Below are 16,158 nucleotides of genomic sequence, written 5' to 3'. Positions count from 1 at the left end.
CCAGGCCCCCCGTACCTGTCTGTGCCAGCAGGGTTGGGCTGTGCCGACCCCAGCGGTCGGTGCTGCAGAGCCGGGCTTTGCCTGGCCGAGTTTGTTCCTGATGGAGGACCACGGTGTTCTGATAGATTCAAACAAAATTGACAGTGAGAGAGAACTTTCCAAGTACAATCCCAGCACCAGGAGGCCTGCAGTCTCTGCTATCCCTCAGGATGCTGCTGCTGCAGAGCTCCCACAGTAACCTGGGGAAGAGGATTTTCCAAGGCCTAATGCCATAAGCCAAGTGATGTTCATTGCTTCCAGGGAATAAATTCCTAGGAATTTTATTCTTATCTATGCTGCTTTTCCTCAGAAAACAACAGTTTTAATCACACCAGAAGGGTTTTAGACTGTCTGCAAGTTGATAAAGACCAGAAGGGATCCAGGCTAGTAGGATCCATGAAGTTGGTTCAGATACTAAATATAACCAAACGTTATAAAAAATTACCAATAAAGTTCATTTGAGAACATGTCTTGTTAAAGGTAAGAGGAGAATGAGGATCTGCAGTAGCAATGAAGCTTCAGAGGTGAAGACCCTACTGATGGTGGGAAACTACCAATGCATTTAAGCACAACAGAGGGTTTGCTACCAAACAGCTATAGGGCAGTTTATGAACTGGTCCCACAATCACACTGGAGACACTAGTTAATTCACAAGTTATCAATAAGAATGTTAAAGTCTTTTAAAACAGCTTAAGATTATTCTCCTTCAGCACAAATCACAGTGGTTGTGCACTTTACAACAAATCCAGTGCCCCTGGGCAAGCAGTAGCCCAAGATGAACTTAGGTGCTGAACTATAAACTAATAAACTCCTTTTCCTTATGTGGGGTTAAAGAAAAAGCACCAAAAGTAGAGAAGTCCCAGTCCTCTGCTAAGTGCATCATGTTACTGAAATATGTTTAAGAACAAACATTTAAGAACAAACAAGTAAAATACACAAAGTGCTCTAGCATCTTAAGGGAAGGAAAACATAATGCATCTTGTTAGACTGAATTTCTCAGGTACAAGAGACATCCAAGCCCTGCACAGGGATGCTTGGTGCTATGACTGTGACATGCCTCAAAGAGGTTTTCCTCTAGAGACAAAATGTCAACTTTCACTCCTGGTTTATACTCAAGAGTTTTAATTTAGAAGCACAGGCAAGAAAGATGCCATCTGTTTGTATGAATTCTCCAGTCCTCTTTTCAGCCTGCTCCCTTGTGTTTCCAGCTAATACATGACAAAAGCCGACAGATTCCTGCTTCTGTGGAAAATGTTAAAGAACATCTTCTGGCATGAAGTGGGATTCGTTTATTCAGATGAAAAGGAAGATCACAGGTCAGCGACAGCTGGGGGCAGTGGAAAGGGGTTTTAGGGTGTTTTTGTTGCCAGTCTCAGAGAACAGCACTGGGAACAGCCAGCCCTGCCAGGGGCTATGCTCTATGATGCTGAACAGCTTCTGGCAAAACAGGCAGTTTTCTCCTTTGGAGCTGCCCCCTGCACCCTCCTGGGTGTTAACCACTGCTTCGTGAGCCCTGACCCTGGCTTCCTACAGAAACAGAGGGCTATGCTGGGAGCTGAACTGCACTACTCCAGCTAAATTAAGGAGAATTTTAAAGTGGTGATGTATTTCCACTTCAATGGAACTGGTTCTGCTTCCTTCTCTTTCATTGTCACAAAATTATTTACATCTGAAACAGGCCAACTCCAGCTCCTCTAAGCCACACGTTTTTGCTCACTCGTCTCCTCAGTCTAGTTTTATCACCTGCTACTGACTTTTCCCCTCCCTTCTCCCACTCTTTGTTGATTCTCCTCAGGTTCTTGTTATATTTCTACATTTTCCTTCCAAATATGTAATCAAGGAAGTGGGAAAAGCTCTCACACAGAGTCCAAGTAAGGTCATGCATAAATAAGGGACAAAAATGCTATTTTCCAAAAGCTTATTGTGAAAATAAAGCTGATTAAGAGCCCCAGAGAGACAGATCTCATGCAACCAACACAGACTTCGGTTGCATTACAAACATTGCCTTGGGCAACTGCTTTGAGGTGTGCCCCTTCAAGCTGGAATGAATTAATTTTATACAAAAGGAAATCTTAATAGAAAAATAACCATGTGTAGAAGTCTCTCTGCTTCAAACATCAACAAAGCCACAAATTAAGTCTTTGTAACTCCGTATTGCAGGCTGAGATAGCATGTCAAATATTTGCAGCGAATGTGAAATTAGAGAATTATCTTGGCTTTATTCACATGCTGGGTTTAGGTATTTAATATTTAAAAGGTGATAAAGTAACCTCCTTACCCTCCTCAGCCACGACAGTCAGAGTCACCAGGTTGCCCGCGTCCTTGATGAGCTGCACGATGCTGTCGTGGGAGAGCTCCACGATGGACTGGCCATTCACCGCCGAGATGCGGTCGCCCACCTTCAGCCTCCCGCACTGGTCAGCTGGGCTCCCGTCTATCACCCGCCCGATCTTGTGAGGAATCACTGGGAAATCAAGAGCAGGAACAGCAGGATTAATCCTGATGGCTGACTGGCATCACGCAGACCCAGAAGAGCCACGGTCACCCCAGAGCCTGCTCCTGCTCTAAGAGGCAGAGTGGCTAGGACAAGAAAAACCCGAGAGTAATGCAGAATGCTCCACCTGGCAAAGCCAACAGGAATGCCAGCCCCTGGCAGCCCAGCCCTGCCACATGCAGGTGTTGTGCCTAAAGTAAAACACGGGGAGAAAACGGGTCACCCCTGCAAAGGGGTGAGCGAGACCACATGTCCCAGGAGTGCTCTACAGCTGTCTTGAGGGGGCTGTGACATAGTGAGTGAAAGCTGCCCCAGCAGAGCTGTGCAGGTACCAGCAGCACAGCAGGGCAGGATCTGGCAGCCCCGCTCAGCAGCAGCAGCTCTGGTGCAAGGGCTGAGCACGGACAAGACACGTACCCCCAGGAGGAGGTTTGTTCTTTGAGGTGAGGATGACAAAGCCAAATCCTTCATTCTCCTTCCGCTGCAGACGGACATCATAGACCTCTGGGGACTGGTGTGCAAACTCCACCCGATTGAGGCGGGGAGAGCCGTTCTGTGCCAAGACAGGCTGCGGCTCCTCCTCCTCCGCTTGCTTTTCCCCTTACAGGAAACAGACAAACAAAAATAAGGAAAGAACAATACTGCTGTTTTACCAAGCAACTACAGCAAAACCATACATCTCAGTATCAGTGCCAGCATGAGGAAACACTGCCTGTCTGGGAAAGTAAGGGCCAGTTCATCAACATGACTGGGTCCAACCAGAGATCAGATGCAGGATAAAGCATTTCCAGGCCGAGTCCTACACAGAAGTGCAGCCATGCAGGGAGAGCTGCTGCACACCCCAGCAGCCTGGGCAATGTGCACACAGGCTCTGTCACAGTGATCTGACACCTTTTTATTGTTGAAAAAAACAAGATGGCTTTTCTGCATGCTACAAGTACAAGATCTTTGGAAAAGATCCAGCTACAAACTACAGCTATTGCTGTATTAAGTGAGGAATAACTGTTTGCTTGAAACAATTGAAATGGTTTTTAAAAGGCAGCTTTAAGACTGAAGCCAGGCTTTCTTTCAGAAAACCTAAAAATCTAGGTTCTGAACCAGTCTGTCTATCAGAATGCATCTTAAAATAAGTTCAGAACTGATCTGGAAAATATTTTTTCCTTTTACTTGAATAATGCAATGGAAAAGCAATACTGGTAGCAACAGGGGACCCTTATCAGTATTCCTGACCCTCACCCAGCCCTGTCATTCAGATGATCAGCATCACTGAGTCAAAGACAAACATCTCCCCAACACTGCCCAGCTGGACACTGATCTTAAGCTGCAGAATCACAAGACACTGCCCTGAATCATCTCTGGTTTGAACACACTTATTCTTGCTACACATGGATGCCAAAAGACAGCATGTTGCAGAGAAAAGAGGCTGTGTTATTACTCAGTTTGCAGTGGCTGCTCTAACTACCACCGGCAAAAAGGTTTGAAGAAAACACCACTGCCCTCTTCATTTCCAGAGCCTCACCTGTGTGAGCAGTGCAAACTAGCAAACACTGAAGCACCAGCCTATTACATTCTGCTTTTCTTCACTTTCTCAGAGTTACAGCTGTGCAATAATTGCTAAGTTTCAAAGCAGCTCTGGTTGATTTGATTACAAAAACATTAAGTGTTCCTTTAGCCAGATCTGTGCCCTGCAGTTCCCCCTCTGGCCAGGCAAACACATACCACCAAAGAAGATCTTCCTCCGGACCGTGAGCAGCACCTGCCCGTTCCGTGCTGCGCTGGTCATCAAGTCCAGCACTTGCTTGTGTGACTTCCCTTTGACAGGGACCCCGTCGATGCACATCAGCTCGTCCGCAGCCCGGAGCCGGCCGTCTCTTTCCGCTGCTCCCAGCGGGATGATGGCCCCGATGTAGATCTGCCAGCAGAGCATAGCCAGGGGTTGGAATAGCAGAACATGGACCCACCAGAACATGTGATGGTTGGAATCCAGGTGAACCCAGGCACGTGGGGGCTTTTAGGAAGATACTTTTAAAGAAAATCTGACTGTCCAATTGTAGCAGAAACAAGCCGGCAAGTGTACTTTGCACAAGCTGACCCAGTGGATACAATCTGGGGGCTCAACGCATTCAGTAAATGCACAAGGTTTTGGGGGGTTTTTAATTCTTATTTCCACGAATCCTGGAAGCATCACTATCTCCTGAGCATGTTTGTCAGCTTGTTTAAAAGCCCAACTTGACCTAAGTATACATTGTGTACTTATCATATCTATTGTATATATGTGATTTCCTAGACATTGTTGAAATGAAAGCCCGTCATTTATTTCACTTCTAATGCAGATTAAAGTCAGCCTTAAAGAGGAAAAAAGGCAATCTGAATCAACTCTTAATCTTTAAAAGGCAGTTACTGAATTGAACAATTTTGCCAGCACTAAACTGTTTAGCATGAGAGGGAAATGAGGGTGGCAGAGCAGGAGTCATTCTAACAGCAATACTGTAAGATAACATGTAAGAAACTGTAAATTGTTTCACTTACAGGCTGATCTGGTCCATCCCCTCCAAGCACCCGGAAACCAAAGCCTGACTCTTGTTTTCGTAGGAAAACATCCAAATCTCTTGTGTTTGGAGCTAAGACAAAGCAGCATTTCAAAACATATAAGGAGTTATTTTTGATTACTGAAAGATTATGCTTTGTGGTACATTCTGACTCGTCTTAACAACAGGACACATTAACCAGAAATACAGTAAATAAATCAGTTAAATCTTTACTGACATTCCCTTTCCTAAATGGGAAAACAAAAAAGTCCAAGAAACAGCTGAAAAAGGAAAGGATGGATTGACTAATGCCAAAGGAGACATCACAGCTCCATTTGTATGGTGGACCAGGAGAAAATCTGGTCTGTGATACATCACAGAGCTACCTCCTATAAACTCTGAGATGGTCAAGTCTACCCCAGTGTCCCTCAGATTATCCTTAAGACCATTTCTGTCATTAACTGTTTTATTGTAAATATGGTTGAAGCATATTGTGTATTTTATTAGAGGATCTGCACAGTTTTCTGATTTCTGCACGAATTACACAGCTTGGAAAGTTTTATCTGCAGGAGATTAACAAATTCAGTATGAAATTCACAGTAATTTTAGCACACCACAGCCTTCATTATGAACTATTTGCAAGTTGAAGTTGATATACTCACGTTTGTCCTCATACATAGTCTTAGACTTCAGGTAGACTTCTGAAGGATCTAGTTTAGGAGAGCCTGGTCGTACAGCAGCGGGTGGGAATGGCATTGGCTGTGGGATGGAATCTCCAACAGCTTCCAAACTACCTGAGCTGTCCTGCTTGTCCTTCTGAAACAGACCCCACCCAGTGAAACCCACATTAAATCAAGAGCATAGCTGAACTTGTGTACATGTGCACGCAAAGACAACAAGCATCATGCATCCAGTCTGCACTAAAGTAACTCAAAACATTTATTCTGGGCTAAATTCCAACCTGGAAAACTGGAACATGGAGGTCTGCCTGCATCTGTGCATGTTAGCTAGAAGCACAAGCAGAATAGACTTAGATGTGTCCTTTCACCAAGAGTGGGAGAAAAACCCCCAAGCGATTTAGCAGGCTGACAATTCTTGCATGTTTACAAATACAAGAATTTGCCCTTTTAAACTGAATTATTTTGCCATGGTGCTTAATGCCACTGAGCATCCAGTGTTCCATGGAAGCTGCTGCTGCTGCACACGTGCTGAACACCCATCCCTGAGTCCACAGCATTTTATCACGGCTGCAGAGCGTGCAGACATGGGGCTGTGCTGGCAGGGTTTGCCTCCTCAGCCTGCACAGATCTGTGTGCTGATTATTTGTGTGAGCAGCTGCAAAACTGCAAGGAACTGAGTCTGTAAATCCTGCTGAGCACAGTCTGCTTCAAGTGCACTGAACTTGTGTGCCCACACTATCCCACTGCTGGGATGTGACTTCAACACTCACACCACAAGACAAAGACAGAAAGAGAAGCTACAAGTACATCCTGGTAATGGGGTTTTCCTAAAATAAAGTATTGTGTTCTGTAGAAGAAACATTTTTAAAGAAACAGCTCTGTTCACCAACTAGGTTAACTCGTAACAGAAGAGCTCATGACAAAAATATGTGTTTCTATCAGCATTAGCAAATCAGAGATTATTTTACTAAGCCCAAGGGTACTTTACTGAGCTAATATATATTAAAGATACACCAATGGATTGAACTTCCAAGAATAATGACTATCAAAATAGAAATGTACCACTACATACAGACTTCCTGAAAATATGGGTTCAAAGATAAGCAAGCATTTTAAGAAGAGAGTACTCTCATAAGAAGAGAGCCCATTAATTCTCTGAGTATTGAGAAATACAGATGTATCATAAACTTCCTTTAGAAATCCCACTTGACTTTAATGCAGGTAATCAGAAATGAAAAGAAAAAACAAAACAAAACTGTATTTTGTTTCCCTTTTAATCAGCATTCTGACAGAAGTTACTTATGACAATGAATCTGTGCCAGCTAAGTAGACAAGGTTTACTAAATCATCTTGCAGATTATCACAGGGACTAAAACCCAGAGATGAGATGACAAAAGCAGGCCAAATGTGCACAGAGAGACCAATTGGAAGTATAGTGTTAAAAAAGGAAATACTGATCGAACTGAAATGGCAATGACATTCAAAATCATGACATATCAACAATATTACACCCATCACCTTTCGAGATCTTTGCTTCATTCTTGATTCTTGAGGAGTAAGAAGAGAGATATCCACCACCTCCATTAAACAACTCAAAGGCATCTTTTGTGTTAAGTAGACCATACTGATGAGTCTGTTTTGCAACCAACCCCCCCTGCATATTCTCTATCAGAAACAAATTTAAATACATCACTAATACTCACCCCTTTGGCAGTTTTAGTAGGTGAGGGTGGACCTTAAAAAAATACAATGAAGAAAGCAATTTCAATACTAGGTTACCAAAAGTTTAAACAGCATTAATGCAATATTATCAGCTCCTCCTGGGTTGAAAATAGTAACTGCTCATTCACTCATCCTTTAAATGGTAATGTGAATGTTCAGTTGACTAAAAAAATCACTTCAGAGAAGTCTCAAATTAGAATTGCCAGTTGTGCAACAATGAAAAGCATCTATTTATCTTTTTACTAAACACTGCTCAACCAAATCACATATCAGCTCCTTGGACACTGAGACTGAATTTGTCTGGAGAAATTTCACTTGCTACCAAAGAAACCTCATAATTTCCTTGGCTGATTAATGAACAGTAGCATTTATACAGAAAAAGACCTGAAGATTTTTGAAAACGTCGATGGCTGTTTGAAGTGACACTCTTCAAGGGACACTAGGCAGCCACGTGTCACTTCAGAGTTTGTTCATCTGCTTCTGGAGAGCACACACTATCTACCAGTCAGCTTCTGGGGAGGAAGAAGACACGTTCTGGGCTGTGACTGACAGTCAGTGAAGAGGTGCAAATATGCAAACACGAAAACGAGAATTTTTCTGGTATCTCCAGTGATCAGATCTCCCTCCCTGCTGATGGTTCTTCCCGTCTCCTGTAATCCCCTGTCCATTACAGTGACTGTTACACACTTGAAACCCTGCAAACACTCTGTTCATCATACTCTTTTGTTATGCCAGAGACTGCAATTTTGCTTTAGCACTTCCCTGATACTTGAAAGAGACAGTGCATAAACATACCATTAGAAAATTTTTGAAAAAAAAACCCACAAATCCTAGCAACATGTTCCCACCCCAAATACTCAGGGGCATAAATTAAACTGAGAACATAACGGCTCAGAGACACAATAAGCCGCTACTAGACTGTCAAGAGCAGACACGATTTAGATCTCACACTAAAAAGGGTCTTTTAAAAAAACCATTTATGACAACTGCAAATCTACATATGTACCTCCTCTTAAGATAAGCAGTGGCACCTCTGCTCCTACTGGAAACTGCTTCAGTACCTCCACCACCTGCAGATGTGTCAAGCTCTGCACGTTCTGATGGCAAATCTCCTTGATCACATCCCCTTTCTGAAGGCCTTGGCACCACTGGCTGTCCAAAATCATTTTCACCTTCTGTCCTGTAGGACTGTCTGCAATGGCAAACCCAAAGCCTTTAGGACCTTTGATTAGAGGAATGGTGACCAGCTCTGGCTGAGAGCCTCCTGAAGATGCAAGAGAGATCCTCTGCTCAGCAGTATCCATAGAAGGGCCGTTCAAACGGCCATTGACCAACATTGGGGCCATTTTTCCATTCTGGTCCAGCAGAACTGTTGCTGCAATTAAATCCTGGCTGCTCACACAAACATCTCCCTTGGTCATGGGCGGTCCGTTGATAACAGGTGTAGCTGTCACTATATCTACCACAGGGTCTTCATTGTCATCAGGAAGAGGATAACCACGACACAAAGTCATGTTCACATACTGATTGACAGGAACTAGCTGAAACATCTGGACAACATCTGCATGGGTATGGCCAAGGACACAGCTTCCATTTATGTCTACAATGACATCACCTGTTACAAAAGAAAGTTCAACAGCGTCAAAACCAAACTAAACCACCCATACCTGTCCTGTGGTCTGAGGCTCAGAACAAAATCCCACCTGGAGGAAATGACTGAGAAGTCTTCAAAACTAACAACGAGTGCTGGCTGGGCTATTACCTCTTGGCTATCTGTTGCCAAAAGGCATAAAGGATTTCCTCTATGCATTGATTCTGTTTCATCGCAGAAGAGTGTGCTAAATATATAAAGTTTAATCTGCAGCAGATTTAAAACATGATACTGTACAGCTGCAGGAGATGAAGCAGTGCATGCACACTGCTGCAGGCAGATGTCTTCTACTTTAATTCATACTGTACAGCATCCTAAACTCAATCCAGAATAAATGGGATTGGGGGGGTCCTATGTTTATTTTAGGACTGGCTGAACTTAAGCTATGATTGCACCCACACAATCCAAACCCTCTCAATGTTGCCACACGTGGCTAAGCATGTACTTTTAGAAGGAAGCAGAAGCAGGCTTCAGGTCCTGAACACTTCTTGAATGATTCACATCATTTTGATCATGAAACTTTACACAAGATCTTTCAGAAATATGAGAACTGTTTCATTTAGTGAGGTGTCCAGTCCTCCAACCTCCTGTGTCTCACAGCTGCATTCTCTAAAAGCAGCACAGGAAATGGCAGCTTAGAAAAACAACACTTTACCTGGTGCAATTCTCCCATCCTGGGCTGCGGGTCCCTCTTTTAACACATTCTTCACCTGCAGAAACTCATCGGGTCTGTCCCCTCCAATAATTGTGAAGCCAAATCCCATCGAACTTTTTTTCAGCGATGTCCGTATCAGTGCTCCTGTCAGCTGGGATGGATCTCTAGTGAAGACAGACTTCTCTGGTCCTTTTAGATTATGGAGCAAAGACACGAAGGTCAGAAACCAGGGCTACTTTGGAATTTTTTTTGTTTGGTTTGGTTTTTAAGGTGTCATAAAAGGTTAATAATTTGTCTGACTGACAGTGCTTAACCTCTGCCTGCTGATACAGAGTAAAGCAAATAAGATGTTGTTAAACTCATTTCACAGGGGAGTTCAGTGAAAAGAAAGGGAAGTTTTCTCAGTGTGGTGGTACAGATTAGTACAGATTACAAGAGAACTGGAACTAAAGCTCCTACCTATACTTTCCAATATATTAAAAAGCTCCATATATTAAAAGGCTGCTTATGAAAACCAGCTTCAGAATGATCAACATGATATTAAAGCAGTTACTTTTAACATTAAAAACATAACTCAAAAAGCTGTACAGATCTGGGAGGGCAACACCACAATGGCCAGCAACACAAAGTTAATGCCTTGGTGAATTCCAGAATTGGTTGATATGATGCACACTGGCACATAACGATATCCATGACAAATAACATAATATGCAGTGATACCTGATTTTGTAGGGCCAACATCAGTCTGTGCTAGCTGTTTTTTTCTTTTGGCTTCCAATACTGGGTTTTCAAACTGAGTTTTCTGGTTAATATGACTGTAGACATACAAAAGGTAGATCAGGATTTCAGAAGAAAGCATTCTGCCTATTTTACAGAGCAGACAACCACAAAAGATACATCTACAGATACTATTTTTTAGTATTTCAGATTATTGCTCTGGAGGAATGAACAATGGACTATCATAATCAAGACTGAAAGCATTTTCTGAAAGTTTCAGCAGTGTGCACCACATGTGCACTGCCCCTAGAACTGCTTCTGCTGGGTATGTTTAGCACTTGCATTGCATTACAGCCTAGACATACTGCCTATCAAGAGTTTCATTATTTTCTGTTCAATGTATAACTATGTCAAATTAATAATTAGCACTTACTCAACATAATAAGTTCCATATTGAGGGTCTTCTATTTTTTCCCACCCATAAGGAAGTTCTGCAATCAAATAGAACAAAATTCTCCATTACAGTGGAAAACAATCAGCAAATCTCAGAGCTCTTATGAAGGAATGAGAGGACAGATTACAGACTCATGAAAAATACGAGGAAAATACAGGTCCTTTTTTCTTCCCTTCATTTGTTTGAGGCTGGTCCTGATGAAAGGATATCAGCCTGTTCCCAGGAATCTGAAGCCCTGTAACCCTCACTCTGTTTCACTAGATGAGAAGACTTGTATTCAACAAAATCACACCACTTCAAACATAGAATAAACTTAAAGACAAGATACAAACTAACCTATTTAGAGAAGAAGAACCTATAAAGGGGAAGAAAAATACATTATTTAAAATTAATCTAATTATAAATTATGAATGTGATTTGATAGTTGTTGACTTTTTAAATTATCCAACATAAATATGATCACACTGCTTTTGCCCCCAAGACAACGGTATTCTGACATTTCAGTTTTCAGTCATCCCAAGAAGCCTTCAGCCAGAACAATAACAGCCACACGTGAGGAATAAGAGAGAACCCCCACCATGGTAGGCTGTTTCACCCTGCTGTTGACAATATAGTGAGACACCCCAGGCCCAGCTGGCCCCTGTTCTGGCATCCACCACAGACTGTCAGGACAATGAACGCAGCACCAAGCTGCAGCAGGCTAGACATTTCTTGGGCTTGGACATCCCAACAGCAGGGTCTAAAACAAAACATTACCTTTTTGGAAAAGGTACTGATAGCTTCATGTGAAAAGCTCCTTTTTATGGCAAATTCTCAACCTGGTAAAATGGTGCCCAGCAGCAGATCATTACTGACTGAAGCTGATAAGCAGTTAACACAGAGGTCCAATTATTCTAGCTTTACTGTTCTAGTTCTCTTGACCATGGAAAGGTAAATATTTGAATAATGGATACAGTCAGGTAGCTAGAGATTTGAAGGATAAAATTGCTATGTAGTCCTGTTTGAGGCTGCCCTAAGTTTGATGGTAACAGGCATTTTCTCAGCATGTGACAGCATGTTACCAATTATTAATACCAGCATTACTCCACAGGGTTTGACAAAAGACCAAGTGGGTCTATTCATTTAAATGTTGTTCATTTGGATATCCTGCATCTCTGTTAAAGTGCCATTTTTATCCTGTGGTGAGCTGCACATATGTTTAACAAGCAGCAGTATGTGTCCACTGCCCAGCTGGCTTCATGATGAATTCAAGATTGTTAGGCTGTGCAATTCAGGAAGGCAACAGACTATTCTGAGTCTGCCTCAGCTTTTTAATGTGTCAGGCAACTGCCGAAGACAGAGCTATTTGGTACTCTTCCCTAGCTGACTAAATTGGACTACGTAGGAAATGATTGCAGGAATTACTTTCAGGCCAATCATGAACCTCACCTCTAAGTACTGAAGTAACAGCATGAAGAGTTGGAGTCAGATTGTTCCCTCTCCTTATGCATTCAAACATTATATCATGTCACAGACAATAAGTACCATTGGCAGTGGGCTGCACCTTCATCATCACTCCCATATTCTAACACCCATGGACTTTTTCCTCCTGCCACATTCTGCCCACACAACCATTTGCAGTGAGACTGTCACCAACACATGCAGTTTCTTCCTGGCAAAGTTACTGGAACAAAATACCTCATGATTGTCTCAGGAATGCAGATAAACCCACAATTCAGTCAGATTCTACTACGCCAGTGAAAATACACTATGGACTCTCCCAGACTTCTGTAAACTCCTATTGCCACCAAACTGGGGACACTCAACACTACCCTGGCTGCTCCAGCCATGTGTGCCAGGAAGCAGCTTCTCCCACAGCAGTCATGGATCACATCCAGTTGTGATGAGCTCAGACATTCATTGGTCAGAGGTGACAAATGAATTCAGAACATCTCACCTCCATCTTCACAATCTTCAGGAGCTTTGGCTTTCTTACAGAGCCGTGGATCAAGCCATGTGGTTGTCTTGGTGTTGTGACTGTAATGCAGAACACACCCCATCAGAAGAGAACCCCTCGGGTAGAATAAACTTAGCTTTACTTTAACTTTTAAATATTTGCAACCATGAGCAAACTGCAGCCTTTAGATAATGTAACCTTTATTTGTGCCTCAGTCACAGCACAAAATGCTAAAAAAGGGCAACAAGGATGCTCAGAGGAACGAGCACACTGAAGACTCCCCAGGACAGATGTGAAATATTAGAGGTAAAAATACCCTCCCCTGCCCCCAAGACCTCATGTAGGGGTATCAGCTGGTCTTGTCTGAAAGGAAAAAGGTATTTTTAGCTTCTTCTTATGCTTAACTCTCAGTAGGGTTTTTGTTTCCTTTAGAAATTAAGAAATAAGGCTGTTTCACAGGTGCACATACGAGCTGCTTCCCTATCTCAGTCTGTGCTATCTGTATTTTTAAGCACACATTCCCAACCAAGGAAAACAAACATCAAAGAAAGAATAAATAAGCTCTCTAATTTCAGGGAAATTTGGCACAGCAAAGATTTCTATGATATTATACCTCACCTAGCAATGCCCACCCAGCTTTTTATTTTATGACATACAAAACTCATATTACAAACTGCCTTTGCACATGGAGCCATAAGGCTTTTCTGCACGATGGTACCAGATGTGCAGAACAGACAACTACCAGTAACAAACAAAATAGCAGGAACACATTACATTTCATACAGAAATAGAAGCAGCAAAGAAGAGAGGTGCCAGAGTAGCAGGCAGCTTCCTAGACTGCAGCTCATCAGCACTTCTCTCCTCAGAAGGGCACAGAACCCTCGGTGGTGTTTGTCTACTCACTCAATGAAGTAGATCATGCCCGTGTCAGTGTAGGCCATCTCCCAGTTCTTGGGCAGCGGTTCCAGGGTTTCATCCCTTGACAAGTAATTTCTGAAATCCATGGAGCTGTTTGTCTGGTTGTAGCTGGGAACAGGTTTCATCCAGTCAGGAGACTCTGAATGTTTTTCTTTGTTTTCTGCAGTTGTTCAGGGAAAGTGTTACTATTTGTCAGATGTTTATGTAGTTTCTCACAAAGAACCACCCTCTCAATCTGGCTACGAGTGGATGTCAAGCATGTCTCTGTATGTGATGTGCATTTTTCCACTTTTTTTTTTCAGCTGTGAACTTTGAAAAGTGGACATGAAAACACTGAACTCTGCTCTTCCCCTGCCAAACAGAATTAACCTTGTATTATGTGTCTGAGCCTACGCTGAAAAATCAACATGGCAGAACTCCAAGTTGACTACGCTTTGTTGCTGTTCCTACACAGAGAACAGTGTTTGTAATGCCATCAACCCACCCTCCCCAATCCTACTAGTATTCCTCAAAGCACCGGAATGAAAAGTAGAGAAGACCCAAACTGCCAGTAAAACAAAAACCACCTTCTGCAAGCTACAAGAAATAGCCCCCAAAAATCCCTGCAGAAAACTTCAAATACAGGCCTCCCCCCTTCAGTCCTGAGGTTCACATCACAACAACGTCCATGACCTCCACCCAACCACCAGCCATGCTGTGCCATTGTGTTGCCAGACCCAAAACTTGCAGGACTAGGTCAGGTCTGGTCAATATGAGTCTATCTTAAACATTCACACAGGGATCATCTGCAAATGCAATGTGACGGCTTCTCTCCACAATCAGTTCTTCCCCCTCGAGATCAGTAACCATGGCAGCAAAAGGAAAAGGGATTCCTGCCAACCTTTGAAACATCTGACTGGATGGACACTTGTCCAGGCTCAATATCCTCTGCTTTATTCCTACCCACAAAGTCCCCTTTAGGCAGTTTCAGGTTGTGCAATAGTTCCCTTAACCAAAAATAATCTGAAAATTTTACAGTATGAGCTAGTGTTGCCCCTTAAATCAACTGTTTAGCTAAAACAGTAATCTCCTCAAAACTAAACAATAACATTTACAGGGTATGGATTATACTCTGCAAAGGTTTCTGTTATTTTAAGAGTGGATAAATTTTTCCTTCCTCCTCATGTAACTGGCCAATGCCCAGCACTACATGTTCTCTACTGAGCAGTGCATTTTATGATGCAATTGCACATCTGGCTGGGAGAACAGCTGTTTCTTTTTAAAAGATAATTTCAAAATCAAGAAAAAACACCAGTCTGAATAGAAAACTGCCTTCAAACTTCACCAAAGCAGGTGAAGGAAGCAGCTCAAGCAAACATGAATGTCATTTGTACTTCTTATCCATTCATACAATACTTCAGGGAATTTCTCCCCTTGTCAACCAACCTATCCCTCCACTGCCATTAACTGCTTCCTTTTCCTCCTCTTCCTCCTCTTCTGGGAGAGAACTGTCCATCCTTTGCATTTTGCTGACAGACGTGGTTCTTTTCCTTTGTGATTCAGTATCAAAATCATTGTCAAAAAGAACCTGATCCACCGGATCAGGCTGAAAGGGGCTGGGCTCTGCTGGAGGCTTCGGAGTGCCATAAAAATTACCTGTCAATGAGACAAAAATAAGGATTACTAGAACACTGACACCTGCTGAAAGTACTAGCTGTGTCGTTTTATTGCCCATATTATGCGTTTTTGGGGAAAGACTGGGACTGTAACATAACTTCTTAAAGAAGACATGAGCACTATCAAAAAACCAATCACAATCAAAGCCCATTTATTCCTACATGGTCCTTTTGCCAATTATACTATTTACCATCAGAAAACAAGAGGTTTAATTCAAATTTTCTATCCTGCCACATGTTTCCAATGTAAAACGCAGATTTGTTACTTTGCCTGGAATTTACTAATGCTCCATAAAGAGACTTGGGAAACAGTCAGGGAGAAGCAAAACAGTGAAAATCAATTGTTCTTACTCTAGACTGTTTAACTGATTAACAGAGTAATATACACCAACAGAAACACACTAAAGTCAAAAAGCAATTTAATTTTGCGCAGAAACAGAAAGTACCTATCTACATAAAAAGTTACAAATAATAGATTTTAAAACTACAGCCCTAGTTTTCTACAGACAGCACATTTGGCTAAACACAAACTATTTATACAGCCTCATCTAAAAATTATTTGCACTTCAGAAAAATGAACAGATTTTTACTTCAATATTTTAGCTTACAACACAAAGACTAGGAATCATCTGTTGTTTTCTGCAAAAGAATTTCAGCAACTGAACTCTCTCCTGACTGCTCATATGATTTTTATTAGGGAATTGAACTC

The 16,158-nt window shown here is 42.4% G+C and overlaps 1 protein-coding gene across 1 annotated transcript in view; it reads right to left on the bottom strand.

The window, feature by feature from the left end:
• The window catches only part of MAGI3 (membrane associated guanylate kinase, WW and PDZ domain containing 3), a 37,559-nt gene that overhangs the window by 8,171 nt on the left and 13,230 nt on the right, over positions 1-16,158 (bottom strand). The window contains exons 5-18 of the mRNA XM_010002283.1: positions 15,220-15,429; positions 13,780-13,954; positions 12,877-12,956; positions 10,920-10,977; positions 10,490-10,584; positions 9,770-9,958; positions 8,470-9,078; positions 7,445-7,476; positions 5,724-5,877; positions 5,063-5,154; positions 4,256-4,445; positions 2,951-3,133; positions 2,318-2,503; positions 16-118 (exon numbers count right to left, since the gene is read on the bottom strand). Coding sequence (XP_010000585.1) covers positions 16-118; positions 2,318-2,503; positions 2,951-3,133; positions 4,256-4,445; positions 5,063-5,154; positions 5,724-5,877; positions 7,445-7,476; positions 8,470-9,078; positions 9,770-9,958; positions 10,490-10,584; positions 10,920-10,977; positions 12,877-12,956; positions 13,780-13,954; positions 15,220-15,429 — 2,356 coding nt within the window. The remainder of the gene's footprint in view (positions 1-15; positions 119-2,317; positions 2,504-2,950; positions 3,134-4,255; positions 4,446-5,062; positions 5,155-5,723; positions 5,878-7,444; positions 7,477-8,469; positions 9,079-9,769; positions 9,959-10,489; positions 10,585-10,919; positions 10,978-12,876; positions 12,957-13,779; positions 13,955-15,219; positions 15,430-16,158) is intronic.

The sequence above is a fragment of the Chaetura pelagica genome, unplaced genomic scaffold (assembly GCF_000747805.2).
Source record: "Chaetura pelagica isolate M959 unplaced genomic scaffold, ChaPel_1.0 scaffold181, whole genome shotgun sequence".
NCBI classification, from domain to species: Eukaryota; Metazoa; Chordata; class Aves; order Apodiformes; family Apodidae; genus Chaetura; species Chaetura pelagica.
Note: the sequence above shows the minus strand (reverse complement) of the source record. Positions and strands in the feature narration are given on the sequence as shown.